Genomic DNA, 22216 nt, shown 5'->3' on the forward strand with positions numbered 1-22216 from the left:
CACCATCGAGATGCAAGAAGAGAGAGTCAAAATCCTGCTCCCCTCTACACATGACATAGAAAGAGGGGGCAGGCAATGGAATGAGCCCCAGAGGTCACAGGGAGCTAGAGCAGCCTCTCAACCAACCGTGTGCATGGATATTGTCTGGATCTTAATTTGTGTGTGTATGTGTGTGTGGTACTGGGGTTCTTGGAAGCCCTTCTATGTCCGGGCTACACTCCCAGACCTAATTTTTACATTTTTATTTGGAAACAGGGTCTCCTAAACCAGCGCACACGGCTGGCTTTGAACCTGCATGATCCTCCTGTCTCTGCCTCCCAAGCGCGGGGATTACAAGCGTGCGCCACCACGCCCGGCTGTCTGGATCTTAATTTAAGGGAACAGACTTTAAAAGAAAGATGGAAAGACCGTCAGGGAAATAGGAACCTAGTGGGCATAATGTGGAAATGGAAGGAACCACTGTTATCATTTTAGGTAGAAAAAGGATATCAAGGTCATGCTTTCCTTTGAAGGCCTTATTGTTTAAAATTTTTTTTTTTTTTTTTTTTTTTGTACTGGGGATGGAACCCAGGGGCATTCTACCTTTGAGCTGTACCCCTGGCCCTATTTTTTATTCTTTATTTTGAAACAGGGTCTCACTGAGTTGTGGTGGGCCTCACCTCACTACTAAGTAGCTGAGGCTGGCTGCGAACCTGTGACCCTCCTGTCTCAGCCTTCCAAATGCTGGGATTACAAGCGTGCCCCACCACCCCCGGCTGAAGTTTTTATTGTTCAGAGCCACATGCTGAAATACTGAGAGATGAAATCTGATGGAGTCTGGGCCTTGCTGCCTGGCCATCTGCGCAGGGCGTGGCAAGTGGGTGGGATGAATGAATAAGCCAGTGGGGTGTGGGCCACTGCCGCATCTGGCCGGGGGCCAGGTCCTGTGCCCCAGGTCGGAGTCCTCAGGAGGGTGACATGCACGGGCACGAGGTCAGAGTAGCCCGGGAGCAGCCAGTGCCAGCTGAAAGTGAGGGCCATGGTCGAGGGCCACCTTAAAGGGGAGCAAGCAGGGGCCGACCACTGACCCCACTGAGGGGTGCAGTTATAATGGACAAGTCCTTCCCAGGCCTCTGGCTGTGGGATATGCTGTCGCCATCCCACTGACAAGGAAACCAAGGCAGGGAGCCGCTGTCACCTGGTGAGGGTGGTTAAGGGCGTGGGCACTGGTTTCCCACAGGCCTGCATCCAAATCAAGACTCTGCCACCTGATGGGGCTGGTGACCTCTGGCCACTTTCTAACCTCTCTGGATCTCAGCTTCTTCATCTGTAAACGAGGGCTGATAATAATAGTGCTTAGTATAAACTTAAGTGGATGACTGTCTGGAGCACATCACAGTACCCAGGAGTTATAATAGCAATGATAACATTAGCCACTGTTACTGTCATTACTGTTATTATTGGAGAGGTTAATAATCTTAATAGGTGGCAGAGGACAGAGGTGGGGCTTGAGCTCCCATCCCTTGGACACCCCTCAGCTCCTCTTGCTCACCAGCTGCACCAGCCTTACAGCCGTGCAGAGTAGGGGTGCTGAGCGCCTGTCTGCAGGGTACAGGTCCCCGCGGATGGGTGCTGTATTGAAGCTTGGCCCCTGATGGATTTGACTGACCCTGGCTCAGGAAAACTGACAGAGGCAGGGAGAGTAGAGCGCAGCTGTCTGCAGAGACTTGCTGGGCAATTGCCTCCAAACTCAAGAAGGCAAGGAAGCTTCCAGCCCCCAGAGGCCTGGGGCACTCATGCGCAAACACAGCCGTCCAGCTGCAAAGATTTACTTTCCAGGCGATAGACAAGCACTGAACAAGCACGAGGTACTAGACAAGCACCGTGCAGAAGTCACAAAACAGCATGTCTGCAGCAGCCAGCCTGGCTTTGAATCCTGCCAGCCCCTTCCAGCTGTGCAGCCCCTGGGGGCCGCCTCGGCTTCCCATCACCAGAGGACCTCACAGCCAGGGTGGCTGGGCGGGGCTGCCATGAGAGCTAACCTCGCCTGGACACTTACTTGTCCAGGGTCCGGGAGTCGTCGGTGTACTCAGGGAGGTCGTTTAGGTCTCGGGGGGAGGCAGAGATCTGGTGCAGGTGGATGGGTAGCGCCTGGCCGTCCTTCCCCACCACCTCCAGGCTGGTGAGCCCCAGGTAGTGCAGGTCCCCCCAGGAGGCTGTGAAGTTTAGCCGAAGGCCTGCAACAGGAAGGAAAGTGGCCCCTCAACACCTGAGGCCTGGGGAGAGGGGGAGTCCAACACAGAGACGGACAGGAATGGTTTCCAACCTCTCCATGCTACCAGCCGGACCCCAGAGGAGCTCCGCCCCTTCCTCTCAGCATCCCAGGCCAGTCCGTGATGGGGCTCAGGGACCGGCCGGGGTCATGTCATCCCACTCCACACTTAACACCTTCGCAGGCTTCTAGGCTTCAGGCCATCTGTCCTTTACTGACCCTTGGCTTGACCCAGTGGTCTTCCAGTTATTGGGATTTCTACTCCTCTCTTCCACCACGGGCCTCTGCACAAGCTGTTTTTTCCTTCAGGAACTCACATGGCCCAGTGAACTCGTGCTCACCCCCATGCACAGTCGGCCATGCCACCGGGAACTTCTTCCCAGTCCTGGCCGAGCTCGATGGTTAAATCTTTAAGGGAGAACCTCTCTGTCTTCTGGGCCATCGTGTCCCCAGATCCTGGCAGGGTGCCAGACACATAGTAGGGCTCCAGAGCTGGAATGTTTAACAGGTAACTGAAGGAAAGCAGTTATATCACTAAGCCCCAACTTTGGGAAATTAGTATGTTATGGGAATTGGTAGCTATCCCATAGGATTCATGTGGATTCAGGGTAAAGGAAGTGACCTCGGAGATACCTGTCCTTACCCCTACCGCATCAGAGACCACTTAGAAGTGACCTTCTCTGGCCCTGGGGCAAAAGAGCTGGGTGACTCATTCATCTGCCCAGAAAGCTCACGCTGGGTGAATCTCTTAGTCACACCCTGTCAGATATTTGGCTGAAACTTCTCCTTTCTTTGTGGCCTCCCATTAGAGCAAGACCCAGGTCAGGGGACTCTCCTGCCCTGGGAGAATCTGTAGCCTATTTTAGCACTCTTTTGGGGGGGGTGGCTCAGCTCAAAAGGTTCCTACTCTTTGCAGCTTTCACACAGGGCCAGCACTGTGAAGCCAGGAGAAGGGATCCCAGATCTCATCCGGTCTTACCTCACCCTGTTCAGAGGAGAAACGGGATGCCCAGAGGTTACAGGGTGTCCCTGAGGCCAGCCACACCCCCGACCCTGAGCTTGGCGTCCTCTCTTACGCCCGTGGTTTCCCACCATACATCTCGTGACTCAGTCCTCGATCCTCAGCCTTCGGGTCGCTCTGAGTACCCTGCGGACAGATGCTCAGGGTGTGGCCAGCGCGGCACTAAGCTTACCCCTTCTCACAGTACTGGTGGCGTGCAATATGGAGACATATTCCCCCACCCGTGTTCTTGCCTCTCTGCGACCTGACCTTGCGGTGTGACTCTGTTTCCAGATGCACAATCTCTCCATCCCTGCATCTGGGCCACATGACGTGCTCTGGCCAACAGACCAGACGCTAGAGTGAGGCAAGCAGGGCTGTAAGAGCATCTGCCCCAAGGCCATCCTCTCTCTACACCTGTCGCTGTGGGTGAAGACATCCTAGCTCATTCCTCTACCAGTCCCCCTGCTGGGTGACCAGACATGTGAGCAAAGCCAGGAGAGGTCAACCAGTGGCTCAGAGGAGAAAAACTGCCCCATCAAGCCACACAATTATGCGTCAGTCACCAATAACTGGTGTCTGTGTTAAGCAATTAAATTTTGGGTTGGTTTGTTCCGCAGCGAAAGCTAACTGATACACTCCTCCTGGTCTATGTTCAGGTGTCACTTCCTGGGAGGCCTTTCCTAAGCACTTGAGCTCAAATACCATTTCCACCACCCTCTGAACCCTTCCCTGTTTGATTTTTTGTTTACAGTCCTTAAGATAGGTGGTAATATGTTCTGCATTCATTTGCTTATTTATTTACATTGGTCTCCTCAACTAAAATGGAGGCTCCCTGAGGCCAGGACTGTGCTAGTTTTTTTCATCAATATCCCCTAAAAGATCAGAAAACCGCCTGGCAAATAGATGCTCAATAAAATTGTTTTTTTATGCAATAACACATGATTAATTGAAAAGTAAGTATTCAGTGGCTGTCCGAGAGTGAATAAGGCAGAACTAAGACTGCCAGTTCTCATCAAATTCACAGTGAATGGAATGGTAAACAAACTGCCAGGTCTCATCAGATTCATAGTGAATGGAATGGTAAACAAATATTTTATTGATCATCTACTATGTATCAGACCCTCGTTTTAGCATTGAAGATGCAAGGCTAAATAGCACAGCAAAATCTTTGCGCTAGAGGGGCTTCCACTCTAGCCAGGATAGTCAATAAACACCTGACAAATAAACAAATACTGTAGTTCCACAGTGATGAGTGCCAGGGAGAAAACAAAGTACAGTGTAACACCGGGAAAGGAGGTGGTCTCGGAGGGCTCCTCTGGAGCGCCGTGACAGAGGAGGACAACTCTGACCCAGCCCTGGGACCAGCCGGCCAGGGGCGAGCGGAGAGGAACAAATTCAGAAGTTAGGTGGGGGCTAAAGCATACAGAGAAGGTTGGGATTTCTTGCCCTTGCAGTGGGAGGCTACAGGAGGTTACGTTTTTAAGTGGGGGAGTGAGTTGCTCAGATCTGCAGCTTAGAAAGCTGTTAGTGGACTGTGTAGGAGACCAGCAGGGAAGAAGCTGGGTGCCGGTGATGGATGTCAGGGAGGGAGAGGGAAGCTTTTGCAGGCGACAGAGCGCCTGGGGACCCTTCCTGGTGGAGCAGGCCTGGAGCAGAGGAGGGGTGGACTTGGATGGAGGGGATCAGTGCGAGGGAGAAATGCCACCTCTGTTTTGTGTGCCAAAAAAAGACATGGTGGCCTGGCGTCTGCCAAGCCTCAGATCTCTTTGTTTGGCCGGCAAGATGCACTGCGATTCCATCTGATCCCAGGCTGCTCCGAAAGCGATTACTCTCCTTTCTGAGCTAATATCCACGCTCCATATTCATTTTCCTCGGGTGTATCAATTAGTATTTATACAAATGGAAATTAATTTTGTTATTTCTCGCCCATGTTTCAACCCTCTCTGCTCTTTTCCTATTCATCACTGCTGATATTTGCAAAACTTCCAAAATTAGTGTCGTTTGCAAATTAGCAAGTCATATATTCCCTTTCAAAACATTAATAGGATTTGGCCATATTTACCAACCCCCGCGCATCCCCCTGGGTCCCTTTATTAAAGCTCTCTCCATTTGCACAGACTGGCAAAGTAGGTTGAGGATTTGGGCTACAGCGTGGAAAAGGTTCGGAGGAGAGAGGCCTCAAAACACGTGCCAAGGGTGCTTGGCAGAGAGGCCTCCCTGCTGAGGAGAGATGCAGGGGGAAACGACAATTTCCTTGCAGCAAAAAGGTCCCTGTGCTCTACTCCAGGGCAAAATTTCCCAAGGCACTGCAACATCATCTCTGAGAAGGTCAGGAGCCAGTTCAGTGGGGAAGACGTCTATAAACCGCATCTTTGGAGCCATCAGCAGGCCAAGGGGACAGTGGCTGCTTCTGCCTGGCGTGCTCTGACCGAACTAGAGAACCAGGCTCTGCTATGTCCACACAGCTGGGGTGGCTGATCCCCACCCGGGACTCCAAAGCAGGGCTGATGACCCGGGCGGGCCTGGCCATTCTGAGCTTACTCCCCCCACCCCCCGTAAGCCTCGGCTTATGAACGAGCATGTGACCCAAGCTACACCCAGAGGGCCTGGCCATTCTGAGCTTACCTCCCTCCCGCCCTCGTAAGCCTCGGCTTATGAACGAGCACGTGACCCAAGCTACACCCAGAGACTTAATTCTGGGACAGCTGTTGGACAGTTGGGAAAGAAAAGTCCTCTCTTATCCAGGATGGCTGGGTAGAAAGCGGATGAGAAACCAGGGCTCCTGGGAGTCTCCCGTGGACAGATACACAGCGGAGGCCAGGGGAGGAACACCAGGCAGGGAGATGGAGAAAGATACCCAGTCCTGATGGAATCTCTTCTGTGTCTGGATTCTGCTGTGCAGGAAACTAGTGACCTCCACCCACTCCCTTTTTTTGCCTGAGACAATAAATTCCCTTTTTTGCTTAACTCAGCTTGAATTCAATTTCCTTTCTTCACAAAAAGAAAAAATAAAAGAATCCAGACCGTCGCAGGGGAGACTAAAGCAAGTAAGAAATGACTGCGGTCTTGCAGGACTGCATGGTTTCATGGGGGCGCTGACCGGCTTGGAGCCCTCTGCCGTGAGGCTCCTGCCGGTGGAGGACCCCGAGGCAATGTGGCAGGGGAGAGGACAGGGCCTGGGGGTCAGAAACCCTTGGCTCCCTTCCCAGCTTCAGTACTGGCTGTGTGGCCAGGGTGGGCTGCCGCGCGGCTCTCTGAGCCTCACTAGCTGGAAGTGCCCAATGGGCTAGGGCAGGGAAGCCTCAGCAGAGCCCGGCTGAGCCGTGAGACCCGCTCCTGCCTGACTCTAGGCCGCCTTTTTCAATTAGTCTGTTATTCTAATAAAGAACAGCTTGGAAAGTAAGGGTCTGTGAGGATTCAGAATATTCCTTCCTCTTCTAAGAGATAATTTGTACTTTTAGAGTGGCTGAGGGAGAAATGGATTTTCCCCTGAGGTGGGAAAGACTCCCTGGGGAGGAGACAAAGGTGCAGTGGGTGCTATAGGAAGGGGGGCAAGGCGCATTATGGGGTGCAGCCCAGACCCACCTCCAGCCCTGGGGGTGGAGGACCCCCACTGCTGGGGACCCCCAGGTGACCTCCTTGACTAGTGAGAGTCTCTGTAAAAGGCCACGCCCTTCCCTGGCAGCCCCATCCAGGGACATGAGGGTGCAGGCACAGGAAGACTGGGCCCCTGGTTCAACCCATGACAACTCCAGAGGCCCCCAGCTACCGAGCTTCCTGCCAAGCCCCTGACTCCCCCTGCCGGGTCCCACCTCCTGCTCTTCCCCAGGCTGGAGTCCCCGGGTGCCCAGAGAGTTCTGGCAGTCAGCCATGGGGGAAAGGGATGGGATGGGAGCAGGCAGGATGGGAGGGAGGGCAGCCAGGCTGAGGCCGGGTGGGCTGGGGAGCTGGTGTGGGTGAGGGCGAAGGCTAGGACCTGGCGATGACTGCTACACTCTAGAGATGACTGGGGAGGCAGGGTGATGTCATCAGGAGATGAACTAGACACATGTGACTTGCACGGGGCAAGGAAGAGCAGGGCCGCTTCAAGGAGCCCGCGGCCAGAGCCTGGGAACGGAGGGGAGGGGAGGCGGGCACTGTGACCCAGGCCTGAGGATTAGGAGAGGAGCCGGCTGGAAGATAAATGGAGAAGAAGAGCTGATGAGGAAACCAGATGGGATTTCCTGAGAGGTCACCAGCAGGCTGCCGGTTGGCCAGATACCATGTGTGTTTTATTCTACTCAGGTGGTGTTTTAGAACATTATAAAATTAGGTGATATTAAAAGATATGGAGAGTTCACATAAAAATCTGGATTTCTGACTTCTGAGAAGCCCGAGGACCTGTCACCCTGGGCCTGTCTTCCTGCTACCCACCACTGCTGGAGCAGGGGGGAGGCCAGCTTGCCTCTCTAAGCAGACTGCAAAGAGGTACCTGGGGGCAGCAAGGGCGGGCAGAGTGCAGCGCAGCCCCTCCGAGCCCCGACCTGCCTGGGGCCTGGCACCACCGTGCAATGTGCCACCTGCCTGACCGTTCAAGGAAGCCCTGGCGCCAACCCTGCAGGCCCGCCTTCCGCCGACACCCCAGGAGAGGCTACTCACAGATCCCATGGTAGATGCCCGGCTCCGGCGTGCTGACTTCGGGGACAGGGGCGCTGAGCGGCAGCTCTAGCCCTGGGACCTGCGCAGCGGGTGGGGGAGAAACAGTGACGGGGTGGTTTTAGTGGTCCCCACACAGTAGCTGGCTGCTTCCCAGCTGTGCCCTGGGAGCCCCTGAGTCTTTTCCCTGCTCTGTCTTGGTGACTGCAGAAGCAGGCAGCCGGGAGCCCCTGGGTCCTGGCCCTTGCCAGCAGAGGGTCATGGTGCTACAGTAAGATGTTGCGCTTTTCTCAGAAAAGGATCTGATAAACATTTATCTAGTAAGAGGGAGAAAGAAAGAAAAGGAGGAGGGCGGAGGGAGATGGGAAGGAGGAAGGGGGGATTCAGACCATGGAGCGGTTCCCAAGCTTGGCTGCTCTCTGAAGCAGAATCTTGGGGTGGGGTGGGGGTGGGGGTCTTGCACTTCTCCAAACCTTGGCTGTTTCCACAGGCAGCCAGGATGGACAGCCTGTCTCTCAACAGCGGGGAGCACACGGTCGCACTCTGCTCCTTAGGTCTCGGGGATAAATTCTGCTCATCATTACTCTGCACAATTAGGGCAAGCGTGCCTCCACTACCGCATACACAGGAAGCCAAAGGAAGGGAGGCGGCTGCCCCAGCGAGCTGGGGGACCCCTCCTGCCCTCACAGGGCCTGCGCTGGGGCAAGTCCCTCGTGGGGACCTGCGCTTTCGGGAGGATGCCGGGCCCTGAGAGGCCTCAGGGTCAGTTCCCACCTGGAGCCCCACGGATTGAGTCTAGACCATGGCATGTTTTTTTGTGCCCCACCCCCAAGAGGTTTTAAAATACTTGAATTCATTGCCATTTTTTTTTTTTTTTTTTGTGGGTCTGGGGATGAAACCCAGGGGTATTCGACCTCCGAGCTACACCCTCTGCCCTATTTTTTATTCTTTATTTTGAAACCGGTCTCACTGAGTTGCAGAGGGCCTCACTAAGTAGCTGAGGCTGTCCGCGAACCGCGACCCTCCAGGTCTCAGCCTCCCGAATGCTGGGATTACAAGCGTGCGCCACCATGCCTGGCAAATTCATTGCCATTTTTAAAGTGAGAGATTTTACATTAAAATCCAGATTCCTAGCCAGGTGTGGTGGCGCGTGCTTGTAATCCCAGCACCTGGGAGGCTGAGACAGGAGCATTGCAGGTTTGCAGCCTGTCTCAGCAACTTAGTGAGGCCCTCTACAACTTAGTGAAGTTCTATTTAAAAATGAAAAGAGTAGCCAAAGTAGCCAGCCGGGCCTGGTGGCGCATGCTTGTAATCCCTGAGCTTGGAAGGCAGAGGATCGCGCAGGTTCGAAGCCAGCCACGCTGGTTTAGGAGACCCTGTTTCCAAATATATATATATATATATATATATATATATATATATATATATATATAGGTCTGGGAATGTAGCCTGGAGGTAGAAGGGCTTCCAGGAACCCCAGTACCGCTAAAAAAAAAAATAAATAAAAAAAATTAAAAAAGAGAGAGAGAGAGAGAAAGAGTAAAATAGAGCTAATGGTGTAGCTCAGTTAGAAATCTTCTAGGTTCCATTCTTAGTATCACGAAAAAAAGAAAGGAAGGAAGGAAGGAAATAAACCCAGATTACTGGCTTTCTCTCTCTTTTTTTTTTTGCAGGTCTGGGGATAGAACCCAAGGGTATTCGACCTCCAAGCTACACCCCTTGCCCTTGGTCACCACCCTCTCACAGCCTGGCCTCCTCTCCTGTGGCTTCTGTATATCAGGTCCTCTTTGGCACGATCAAACCCCTTGTTTGAGAGAACGTCCCCAGAGATCCAGGGTTCTCTCTTCAACTTGATTACCAGTCCTTGACCTGGCCTGACTCTTGCTCTGAAGGTCATCTTTTATTTTATATTTACTTATTTATTTTGGTGCTGGGGACTGAATCCAGGGGAATTTTACCTCAGCGCTACACCCCCAGCTCTTTCTTTTTTTTTTCTTTTTTTTTGTTGTTTTTTTGGAACAAGATCTTGGGCGGGATTTAGCTCAGTGGCAAAGTGCTTGCCTTGCAAGGCCCTGGGTTTGATCCCCAGTTCCCAAACCAAAAGACAAACAGGGCCTTGCTAAATCGCTGAGGCATCTCACTAAATTACTGGGGCTGGCCTTGAACCCGCGATCCTCCTGTCTCAGCCTCCCAAGTACTTGCATTATAGATATGCTCCACCTACTCCTGGATTCATTTTTAATTAAAAATTATTGATGACGAGTATAGACTTCGGAGTCGTGATACTCTTTGACAACGTGCCCTCAGGCAAGTTCTTTGGCCTGCCTGAGCTGTGGTTTCCCCAGTGGGAACGTGAGTGGGGTCGACTCTGGCGTCATGGTGAGGGCGAGCAGGCTGATGCCGCGCCACGCTCGGATGACAGCAGGTGCCCGGGAAGCGTGGCCGCGCCCTCGCTATTTCAATTGTTAACTGTAAGGTCGCCTATTCAAGGCAGTTCTGATCCCTCCATCCAACACCACAGCGAGTGATCACAACGAGACTCAAAGCCAACAATCCCCGTGAGAACGCCAACCTCTAAATTATACAGATGACGCAGAGCCGATTTCTCCTGGCTTTGATTAAAATTTGAATACTTTCTTCACTTCAGCTTAAAAAAAATAAAAAATAATTACGAAATGAAATATGACATACGGGACAGAAAATGAAGGAGAAAAATGGAGGCTGTCAAAACAGTACCCCGGCAGCCTAGAGGATATTCATCTTAACGCTTCCCGTCCTACTCTGCCTTAGAAGCAGACACCCACTTTGGGGTGCCCCTCCCGGCCCCCAGCCCCGTCACCTGGTCATCCGCGTACGAGCCGGCCTGGGTGAAGGGCCGCTCGAGGCCCTCGCCGTCGGCCGTGCTGGGCCTCCCCGGCGCCTCCTCCAGCTGCAGGCCACACAGGCTCTCCAAGTCCACGTCAAACATCTCATCAGAACAGAAGATGGCTTCCAGGATGTCGTCGTCGGTGGTGAATAAGATCGTGTCTCCAAAGTGCTCTGGGGCTGAAAGCGTTGGATAGAAGGGTCAACTCACCCCAAAGCCCATGGATTTGTACACCCAGGACCTGAGGCCGCCACCCTCTGTGCTGCTGTGCTTCCCAAACCACTGCAGCCGCTGACTTGTAGGAGCGTGCCTTCCTACGCCTCAAGTATTTGCAAATGTAATGCGTGAGACCCACACAGATCTAAAGCCCCCCCCCCCAGGCATCACTGTGATCTGTCACCAAACAACCATACTTCTTCGTGTGGGTACCCCCTCCCCAAACACACACAGCTCCTTTTTATAGGCTGTGATCTGCCTCCCCACTGGCTGGCCTAAGGGCTCCCAAAGACCTACTCTTTTGCCTTAAGGCAAGAAACACCCTGAAACTGATTATCCAGAGCTCCCTGAGGCTGAGGCTGGGATTCCCCTGACACTTTATCCTTGAACTCCTGGCCACCCCAAGCTCTTCCTACAAGCACCTGCAGAATTCCTTCTCACACTCAGGATCTAGGAACCCAAGATGGGCACTGAAGGAGGTGGTTTAAGTGAGGCCAGCTCCTCTGGACCACCCATGCTGCAAGAGGGGAGGAGAGGGCCAGGTGCATGAGAGGAGAGGCCCTGTGGTTCCTAGGATAGCAGTGCTTTTATCCCCCCCACCCCCACCCCCTCAGGCCTCAGAGAGTAGCAGGTAGAGGCTTTGAGAACATTCTGTTTGCTTGTCTTATGTGGTGCTGGGGATTGAACTCAGGGACATTTTTTTTTTTTTTTTTTTTTTTTTTGTGGTACTGGGGTTCCTGGAAGCCCTTCTACCTCCGGGCTATACTCCCAAACCTATTTCATACTTTTTATTTGGAAACAGGGTCTCTTAAGCCAGTGTGGCTGGCTTCGAACCTGTGTGATCCTCCTGTCTCTGCCTCCCAAGCGTGGGGATTACAAGCGTAGGCCACCACGCCCGGCTGAACTCAGGGACATTCTATCTCTGAGCTACACTTCCAGCCCTAATTTTACTTTTATTTTGAAGCCAGATCTCACTGACTTGCAGCGGGCCTCCCTTAGTAGCTGAGACTGGCCTCGGACCTGTGATCCTCCTATCTCAGGCTCCCAAGCACTGGGATCCCAGGTGTGTGCCACCACGCCCGGCTTTGAGGACACTCTAGCAGACTTACTTACCTCCTGTCAGGGTTCCCGAGGCCTTGGCAATTTCTCCATCAAAGATGCACTGACCGTCCAGCAGCATTGTGATGTCCTTCACGCCACGGAAGGAATGAATCCGAGACTTGTTGTAGTTCCAGATCCTGATGAGGGCGACCTGGCAGGGGTGGGTGAAGTCCATGGAGATGGAGTGGGACTGGCCCGGCGTGAAGGGGGCTAGCCACACGTGCATGTCGTCTTGGGTCCTGTTCACCCCGTCGATGAGGTTGGAGACCACTCGGGGGTCTTTCCCATAGGCTGGTAAGATGTTGATGTCGGGGGGTTCTGCTTTGATGCTTGAGACCTGCACGGGCTCGCCCTTGGAACTGAAGATTTCTATCCCGTTGAGGCCCACATAGTGTCGGTCCCCCCAGGTCGTCTTGATGTCGATGACCAAGTGCTGTCCGTAAGGCAAGACGGGGATCTTGAAGTCACTGCAGCCGTCCGTCTCCGCAGAGCAGCTGCCCTGGGCTTTGGACGGCTCTGGCGCATCCTCCTTCCAGGGCGGGGTCCGCTCACCGTGCCGGCCACTTCTCTGCTGCTGCAGGAACTCGTCCAGGATGTCCCCTTGGAAGTCCAGGTTGGAGATGCGGCCCCGGTGGGAGCGGTCGAAGGCGCTGAGGGAGTCCCAGGACTCATGCAGCGAGTGCTCCTGCTCGCTGTGCCACCGCGACCGTGGTGGCATCCTGGTGGCCGGGGTGTCCTCTGGAAGAGAGGAGATGGGAGGATGGTGCCCTGTGAGTGCGAGGCCTCTAGAGGATCTGGGAGCCCTGGAGACTGTCCCAGGCAGCGGCTCTCAGCGGGGCAGGCCCTACTGCCACTGGAGTGGGGCCCGGGACACCAGCCTCCTGCAGTGGAGGGGACATTCCTGGCTCAGTCTCTGCAAAAAATTATTTCTCATCACCCAACCCTAGAACCTATTTTTTAGAAAAAAAAAGTACCAAAGAATTTTTAAATAGACTTTGAATTTTTTTAAAAATGCAACTATGATGCAAATCAAGGGAATGCTATTGTTTGTATCTTCAATATTCCCTAAAGACCCATATGTTAGGGGATTGATCCCCAGCTATATTGGGGTTGGTGGACCTTGGAGGAGGCAAGGCCTCATGGAAGGGAGGTAGGCCCCTGGGGCGTGCCCTACCCTGCCCCAGCCTCTCCTCTGCCTCTCTCTTTGGCTTTTGGTTGCCATAGTTGAGGTGAGCCGCTTCTTCTGCTATGTATTCCCTCAGTGATGTGCAGTCTCAGCACAGACCCAGCCCAACAGGGCCAAGGGAACAAGGGCTGCAAGCCTCTGAGCCATGATAAGCCCTTCCCCCTTATAAGATGTTTATCTCCGGTATTTTGTTACAGTGACGGCAAGCTGACTAACACAGGAACACTATTTGGTCATATTAGAAACTTTGCCCTCAAATCCGTGCAACACTGCTGCCTGCCTGAGGGCATGAGTCAGGCAGCTCCAACAGTATTCCCAAAGATCCTTTGCATGGCAGGCGGAAGGTTCCTTAAAGAAGGCTCAATGGAAACAAGCCAGACATGCAGTGTTAGCCGCAGCGTCGGGCATGACAACATGGGTCCTGGTGTCAAGGGAGATCTTTTCTAGGTGGAGAGGAAGGAAGACTTTTCTTCTTTGCAACTTTATCTTCTAAATTTCTTATATGCATTACTTTTATAATCGGGGAAAATGCCATTTAAAAAAAAGCAAACAAGTATGTTACAAGATATGGGTTCTGCTTATACACGTGGCTAAGGCCTGTGTCCCCAGCGTGTTAAGAAAGCAGACGAGCTCCTGGGGGTGCTCCAGCCCGAGCACCAAGCAGTGGCCGGTGCTCACAGCCACGCCACATCTAGCCACATCTAAAGCTGTCATCGCAGGATGGCAGCCGATGGCACCGGTGGTCTGTTTTTCTTCCTTCCATTTCGCACCATGCCCTGCACGCCATTTTCTGCCTGTCTCCTAGGGGGTTGACCCCATCAATTACCCCCTCTCTCCAGAATCTTCAATCACTCCTTCCCCACTGGCACTGCCTGCAGGCACGCATACATCTCTCCTACCTACAAGGGAAGAAGGAAAGAAAAGGGAGGCGGCCTGGCCCTGCGCCCGCCCCACCGCCCTGCTCGCCGTGCTGTCCTCTCTCAGGATGCTCAGCCTCCCTCCGCAGCCTCTCTCTCCTCTGACACCTGCTTCCTCTTTGCATTGTGATTGCTTTGACTGCCCTAACTGGGCGTCCCCACCTTCTGGGAACAACCCTCCATGTTCCTTCGGAGACCCCTCCCCCACCCGCCTTCAGGCCATCTAGATCAAGCTGAGCACAAACAGGGCTCTCTTTAAGTTGACTATGCTGGGCTGGTGAGAGTTGTCAGGGATTATTTTGCTACATTGTGGGGAGAACCAACCCAAGAATGAGTCCTGACAATGTTACTTGAGCTACGGGATCCAGCCAAGCCTGAAGACAAATCTCTGGTGGCTTACTGCCCTTTGCCTTCTTAAGAACCCTACAATCCCAGGACCCTCCTCCTGAAATGGCTTTCTCCAGGTGAACAATGACCCCTGACCTTTTCCTAGTCTTTCAGTCTTAACACCCTAAGCAAACCTCTTCCATTGGGATTCCCTTTCCTACGGCTTAGGAGACACACGCTCTCTTAGTGCACACCTCCCTGCTGACAGCTCCTGTTTCTATCACACCAGTGCCACTCTGTCGCACCCTAAGTCTGGGGTCTGGGGGTGCCTCAGGCCCAGGCCCCAACCATCAGGTCCTCCCCTGATGCTGCTTCCCTCGCAGCCCTCCTCCAGCGCCTGGCTCCATGTCAAGCTCTGGCCTTCCTCTCCCGCCCACAGCTTCCAGTTCTCGCAACCGCTTGGAAGGTCTGGACATGTGCATCCTGCTGCCTCAGACTCCGTGTGCCTGTGAAGGAGTTTGCCATCCACCCCGTATGCCGAGGATAAAGACAGTCAATTCTCCCAGTGCCCACAGGGCCTGACTATGGTCCCTGCTGGCTTCTGCACCCCCCCCCCCACACACACACTCTTGCTCTGCCTCTGTCCCAACACAGCAGGTCTTGTGTCCTCTGCCCGGAAGGCCCTCCCTCCAGGTGCCCGCTCCGTGGGCTGTCTGTCGCCTACCTCCTTGGAGAGGCCCTGCCACAGCTCCTCGCTCTCTGCTCTGTCCCAGTGCTTAGCACAGCACCTGCTGCTGGAAATGCCCAGCAGTGTTTGGACGCGGGAAGGGTGTGGACACCACACGTCCCTGGGCTCAGGCCTGGAGGCTGAGGGTGGCCCCTCTGCCTGGGGGTTCCCCACACCTGTCTCTCCTCCCCCCTCCTCATCTGCCATTAGAAAAGAGCCCAGTAGTTCCCCATGCTCCTCCTGGGCGCGGCTTAGCAACTGGCAGGAGGAAGTCCCCGTTTGGGCTGTCGGGACTCAGGTTTACGTGATTCGATTTCCACTGATTGAAATGAACAGCCTGGCTCGGTAAGCGAGCGCACGGGGAAATGGCGCCAGTCAGCACGTGTCGGGTCTTGGCCTGCAGTTCTCCGCCCGCAGTGGGAGTGAGACAGGGCCTCTGCTCATGCCGCATCTTGCTTCCTGACCTGTTCTCCCTGACCGAGTACCTTCTGGAACTAAAACCATAGATGTGTGGACTTTCTCCTGGACCGCTTAGATGTAACAGCGGGCTGGGCGCTCCCCGGGTCTCTCTGTCTGCAGAACACACTGCCCTCCAAAATACCACTACTGGGTGGACTCTAATAGGAACTATAGCACTCTGGACTTAAGTTCATAAAAACTGACTGCACCACCCTGAGTTATGTATTAATTGCTACTAAAACAAGAAATGAAAAAATACATGGGAGATGAAACAGATCCAGGTTCACTGTAGTGAGCCACTTTAGCTGTTGCTGATTGGGCAGGGAGTGGGCACCTGACCCAAACGGACCAATCAGCTGCTCCCCTGAGACTCTGGACTTGGCTGCTGAGCCAGAGCTGGGACATCATCAAGTGTGGAGAGGTCACTGGCTGCCCTGTGATACGGCAGAGCTGGTATCCTGGGGAAGGGGAGGGCACGGGGACCTGCAGGGAGGCAGAAACGTCATCCACCTGTAGCCAGCTGAGTCCAGATGAGGATGCTCCTGAATTGTGCATGTCACTTCAAGGTGTGCTCTAGGGACAGAGGCCCGGCAGGCCTCTCTACAGTGACCGCGCAGCTGCAATCCCAGGCCTGTGCTCAGGCCGCCGGCATGTTGGGGGGCTCAGCCTGCATATTTCCTGAAGGGCACGGCTATGGGACTTGGCTCTAGGTAATGGGTAAGTCAAAATTTCCAAGCAACTTTCTCTTTTAGCATGACCGGCTTAACAAGCATTAAATCTCAAGGGCTTGGTTCTTGATGCGTCATTGAGCCAAGCAGTGAAAAGCCAGGCAAGAATTAAAATGAGATAATCTTCCCAGGCTGGGCAGGTTAAAACAACGCCTGCGACCTTGGAACTCCTGGGGAAAGCCCTGAACTGCCGGGCTCCCCTGGGCGGCTGGAGGCAGTGGCTGAGGTCACAGGGTCACAGAGGACAGTGGCTCGAGGGTTGATGCCGGAGCCAGGTTCCTGTTCTGCCACTGGCGGTGTGATCCCTGGAACGCTCCCTAAACCTCATACTTCTCTACCCGTAAAGTGGGGCTCTCATGAAGCTCCGAGATCACGTGGAGAAGGTACTTGTGCCAGAGCCTGGCGAAGCCCAAGCCGGCCACAAATCCAGCCGCAACTGTTCCTTCTGACCACGGGCCCTCTCCCACTGTAGAGGCCTTGCCATGAGCCAGGTGCTGGGATGCCCTTAAGGAGCTTTTCCATCCTTCTCTTGTACTCAGGTTTTCTCCCTGATACCCAGCAGAAATCTTCAAGAAACCAGAGAAGGACCACAAGGGCCAGCCCTGCGTGGGCAGGCACTCGAATCAGCGGGGCTTGTTCTGGTATCCGCAGTGACAGCTCAGGGGGCAACCATACACTCGCTAATAGAGTAGAAGCAAACTGGAATCGTTAAAAATTATAAGCGCGCCGGGCGTGGTGGCGCACGCTTGTAATCCCCGCACTTGGGAGGCGGAGACAGGAGGATCGCATAGGTTCGAAGCCAGCCTCTCTGGCTTAAGAGACATTGTTTCCAAATAAAAAATATAAAAAGGTCTGGGAGTGTACCCCGGAGGAAGAAGGGTTTCCAGGAACCCCAGGACCACCAAAAAAATTATAAGCACAGGCTTCACAGATAGACATATACTACCAAGGGGCTGGATCTGAGTGCGCAGGAGAACATGGAGAAGAGGGGGACCGCGAAGGGGAGGAGGGGGAAGAAGACAGCAGCAGCTCACACCTGGTGGGTGCTCCTCCATGCCATGTTCTGTGCCAAACACTGCACACGTAGGACCCTGTTTGGTCCTTAAGAAATCCGTATGGGGGCCAGGCGTGGTGGCGCACGCTTGTAATCCCCGTGCTTGGGAGGCAGAGACAGGAGGATCGCGCAGGTTCGAAGCCAGCCACGCTGGCTTAGGAGACCCTGTTTCCAAAAATAAAATAGGTCTGGGAGTGTAGCCCGGAGAAAGATGGGCTTCCAGGAACCCCAGTACCACCAAAAAAAAAAAAAAAAAAGAAAAAGAAAAGAAATCCGTATGGGTATGACTAAGCAACCTTTCACAGATGTGGAGACTGAGGCTCACCGGGGTTTCAGACCTGCCTTGGGTGGGGAACTGGGATGAAGGGGAGCAGGCACCCACCCAGGCAGGCTGGCTCCAGGGCCGGTGCTCTGTATGGCGCGAGGGGTTGAATGCAGAGGACCTGGGTGAGCCCTGGCTTGGCAGGTCTGCGCGCTCTATGGATGGCGCACACCAGCCACAGCCAAGCTCTCTCTGGGGGCTGGGCCGGCGGCAGCACGTCGAAGCCATGGTCTGTTTCTTGTGACACCGAGAAGGGTAAAAACACGCCTCTCCATTTTACAGATGGAGACGCCAGGGCTCGAGGCTTGGAGTGGCGCTTGGCTGGAGGGCCCGGATCTGTGAGAGGTGGAGTCTGGCCTGGAGCAGCTGGACGTCCGGCTGCTCTGCTCAGTGCTTCCCGGGCGCCCCGGCTGAGTGCAGACGTTCAGGACGCGGGCCTGGATGTGAAGGCCCTTGGAGACGGCAACTGCAAGGCCTCTGTTCCCCTTTCAAACGCATAAAGTGGTTTAAAAATAATTGCCGTTGGTTGCCAATGATGAAAAATAAGACTAGTAAGTCATGTGTGGTGCGCACACCTGTCATCCCAGTACTTGGGAGGCTAAGACAGGAGGATTGCGGGTGCGAGGCCAGGCTCAGCAACCTAGTGAGGTTCCCAGCAACTTAGAGAGGTCTCTTAAAAAAAAAAAAAGTTAAAAATAGGGCTGGGGGCTCAGAGGTAGACACTGCTAGGTTCAAGCCCCAGTACCAAAAAAAAAAAAAAAAAAAGACTATTACATATTTCTGGCTTCTCTTGAAAAACAAACAAACAAAAAGGCAAGAGGAGAGCTGGCGCCCTGGAAGCCCAGTGGAGCAGCAGCTGCCCCTGTGTCTGGCCTGTTTCCTCTGGTTTGCCACTGTCCTCGCCGCTCCCTATGGCCCTCCCCACAGGCAAGTGTGGCCTGTGCGTATCGCCACACTTACGTTGCTTTCCCAACAGCACCATCAAGATGGGGTGTTTCTATCTACAGTCCAGAGACTGATGTTTCTATCTTCGGTGGAATGACAAAGTCAACCTCGGAAAAGAGATATATTGCAAGAAAAATAGGCCAGGGCACCTATCCTGCTGGCAATGACAGCTTGATTTTTAAATGCGGGGATGGATGCCTTGTGCATTTCACCCTCTCTGGCCCTGAGACAGTGGATTTGTGGCCACCAGCTGAGAGCAACCCCTCATTTGACAGAAAATGAAGCCGAGGTCCAGGGAGCATAATGGCGTCTGGCCCACTGAGCTGTGGCTTGGAGCTTACCTTTGCTGGCCGGCTGGTCGTCCTGACCACTGCCCGCAGCCTCCTTCCTCGTGCCCCTTCTCCCGCTCGCAGGGCGGTCTCTGTTGGGGGGCTGGTCCAAGAAGTCTAGGTCATCGCGGCAGGCTTTGGGGACTACTCTCTCCCCAGCAGTGACGTTCCAGCTGGTTGTCCGCCCTTGCTCCTGCCAGGGGCTTTTATCCTCAGCGGCGTCTCTAGGGTCCTCACCAATGACACTGTCTGATGGAAGCCTGCCTTTGCAGTCTGGAGGCTTCTCGGGATGGAGCCACAGGGGTTTGGGCTTCCCGCCTCCCTGCTTCCTGCCTTTCCCCATGGGCGAAGGTTGTAGCCAGCGTGGGGTTTTCCCCGGTGGGTCCGAGATTCTTCTGCCTGTGAGGCTTTCCAGTTGTTGGATGAGAGAGGGCTCCTTGTCGGGAGGAGGGCACTTCCCAGGTGGGGAAGATGGAGAGGCACTGGGCGCGTCACCCATTGAGACAGGGGCCGCCAACAGTCTTAGATCTTCCTCTAACGTAGACAGACTGTCTTTTGTGCACGTGGGAGGACTCATTCTTTCACCAAGTAAATCTCCTTGCGAGGGGACCTTCACATCCATGGGCGCTTCTGCTGGCTGTGAGCGGCGGGGGCCGGGCCCCTGCTCCCCGTCGGCGCCAGGCACGGCGGGAGCATCCCTGCCGGCTGCCCAGGTTGCTCCCAGGGCGCTCTCCCCACTCTCACCCTCGTTCTTCAGGTCCACAGGAATGGTGTGATCAGCCGGGGCCCCTCCATCTCCTTTGTCTAACACTCCATCAAAGATGAGGTTTTTGTTGACATAAACCTTCACGTTCTTGGCACCGATGTCAAGATCCTGAAAACACAAAATTTAACAAAATGAAGATGTGTGGCATGAAACGGATATATCGGTGGATTCAGGAAGAAATAAAACAAAAAAGTGGGAATGCTAGAAATGTGAGCTTTGTAAGACTTCAGCACTGGGGATGTTAAATAAGGCTCCATCTCATTTCTGTGCAACACGTTCTCTATAAATCAAAGGCCTTTCACAAAGAGACGGCCTCAGTCGCTGCCTTCGTCATCATTACCTCCTGCTGGGACATTTGTAATGGCCTACTAATTGGTCTCCCTGCTTCCCGTCTCTTGCTGTTCAACCTCGACTTCACATTGCCACTGGAGTTAATTTTCCACAGGAGCAAATCTGCTCAGTCACTCCCCTTTGTGAAATCATTCACTTTTTTTTTTACTGCTATAACCGTGCTCTTGAAGGCATGGTTCCCAGGCCTTCTGCGTCAGACAAGCCTCCTGTGCACATCAAATGCTGGGCTGTGTGAGCGTCTCATTTGGGGTGTCTTGAAAGCAGAGCCTGAGACGAGGACCTGATGCAGGTACAATCTTTGGCTGATGATTCCCAAGAGGAAGTGGGGAAAGTCACAGAGGACAGGAGGCACCACCCCCAAGAGCGTCTGCGCTGCTCACTGCTCTCAGCTGCTGGGGCTCTCCAAAGGAACTGTGCAATGCCCCTCACCAGCGTCCCTCCGCAGGCTGGGTGGCTGGGGCATCTGCTTGCTGGAAGATGCCCCTGGGGACATCGTCACCCTCCCATACACACACGTGCACAGCTGAGCACGTTCCCACAGCACACAGCCTCGCAAGCAGCTGAGGTGCGGCCCCGTCACCACACCGGGGACTCCTCAGGGGTGCAGGGTGGGCTCCGAGGCCACCCACCCAATGGTGGTTTCGAGGGAATCTCTGTGTTCTTTACCAGTTTTCCAAATGATTCTTTTGCACAAGGAGGCGGAACACACAGGCTCATGGGGTGAATTCCAGGCCTCTCGGTGTGTTGAACAGTGACCTTCACAGAAGGGCTCCTATCTAGCTTTCCTGTCTCTTTTTCCCAAACACAGGTGCTCCTATATCCGGCAGGTATCTGATGCTTCTCTGTTCATACTTAAAACAAAAACCACACTTCTCCTGCTTCTGATGCACCTGTCTCTTTTTACAGCAAAACTGTTTTTTCCCCAGTTTTATAGAGGAATATAATGTAACCTCATACAATTAGCCAGGCATAAATGCAGGTGCTAACATCCACAAAACCAAGTCCACATTTAGGATAATGAACGTATCCATCACCCCCAACGTCTCCTCCTAACCTGTATAATCCCTTCTCCCCACCTCCTTTCCTGGCCCCAGGTAGCCATCCACCCACTGGTCATCATTATAGATTATTTGCACTGTCTAGACTAATATCCCCAGCCCTATTTTTAATTCTTTTTTGTGAAACAGGGTCTCACTGAGTTGCAAAAAGCCTCACTAAGTAGCTGAGGTTGTCTGCAAACCATGATCCTCCTGAATCAGCCTCCCAAATGCTGAGATTACAAGCATGCGCTGCTATGCCCGGCTTAGAATTTTTATATTTTATATCTGGCTTATTTCACTCAGAAAAATCACTTTGCAAGCCGGACGTGGTGGTGCACACTTGCAATCCCAACGTTTGGGAGGCTGAGACAGGAGGATCACACAGGTTCAAAGCCAGCCTCAGCTACTTAGTGAGACCCTGTTTCCAAATAAAGCATAAAACAGGTCTGGGAGTATAGCCCAGAAATAGAAAAAGCCCCTGGATTCTACCCTCAGTACCACAATTAACACACACACACACACACACACACACACACACACACACACACACACACACTTTGCAATTCATCAGAGTCCTGTGAATGAATGGTTTTCATCCTTTTCATTGCTAATGAATATTCTATTCAACATGGCGCCCAACATTTTGTCCTACAGAGAAACTCAGAGAGCAGCTGTCTCTGCGGCTCCTTCGGCCCCTGCCCCATCTGCCGAGTTCCTGCCCCCAGCTCTACACAGACCCCACCTTGCCAAGGGACCAGTCACTAGGGTGCTGGATCATCCTCTTTACCGTAGACTTGTCTGACTTACACCTGTTGTCTGGGGTGATCACTAGTGGGGCTCTCTTTTCACTCTTGGAAGTCCCCCCAATAAACAATAAACAACAGGGCCCAGTAGGCTGCCAAAGCCAAGGGAAGGCTCTGTCCTGGGGCGGCAGCTCAGCCACAGGCCTCCCTCCCACGTGCCATGCCTGTCTCGTTTGGCTCCTGCGTTGCT

General features: G+C 53.6%; 1 protein-coding gene across 1 annotated transcript in view; it reads right to left on the bottom strand.

Annotated features, from left to right (window-relative positions):
• Positions 1-22216, bottom strand: part of KATNIP (katanin interacting protein) — a gene marked incomplete at its 3' end in the record, with an annotated part of 159997 nt that overhangs the window by 12045 nt on the left and 125736 nt on the right. The window contains exons 14-18 of the mRNA XM_080703436.1: positions 19079-19940; positions 12085-12810; positions 10729-10934; positions 7893-7971; positions 2039-2216 (exon numbers count right to left, since the gene is read on the bottom strand). Coding sequence (XP_080559562.1) covers positions 2039-2216; positions 7893-7971; positions 10729-10934; positions 12085-12810; positions 19079-19940 — 2051 coding nt within the window. The remainder of the gene's footprint in view (positions 1-2038; positions 2217-7892; positions 7972-10728; positions 10935-12084; positions 12811-19078; positions 19941-22216) is intronic.

This window comes from Muscardinus avellanarius (assembly GCF_963383645.1).
Source record: "Muscardinus avellanarius genome assembly, chromosome: 10".
Lineage (NCBI taxonomy): Eukaryota > Metazoa > Chordata > Mammalia > Rodentia > Gliridae > Muscardinus > Muscardinus avellanarius.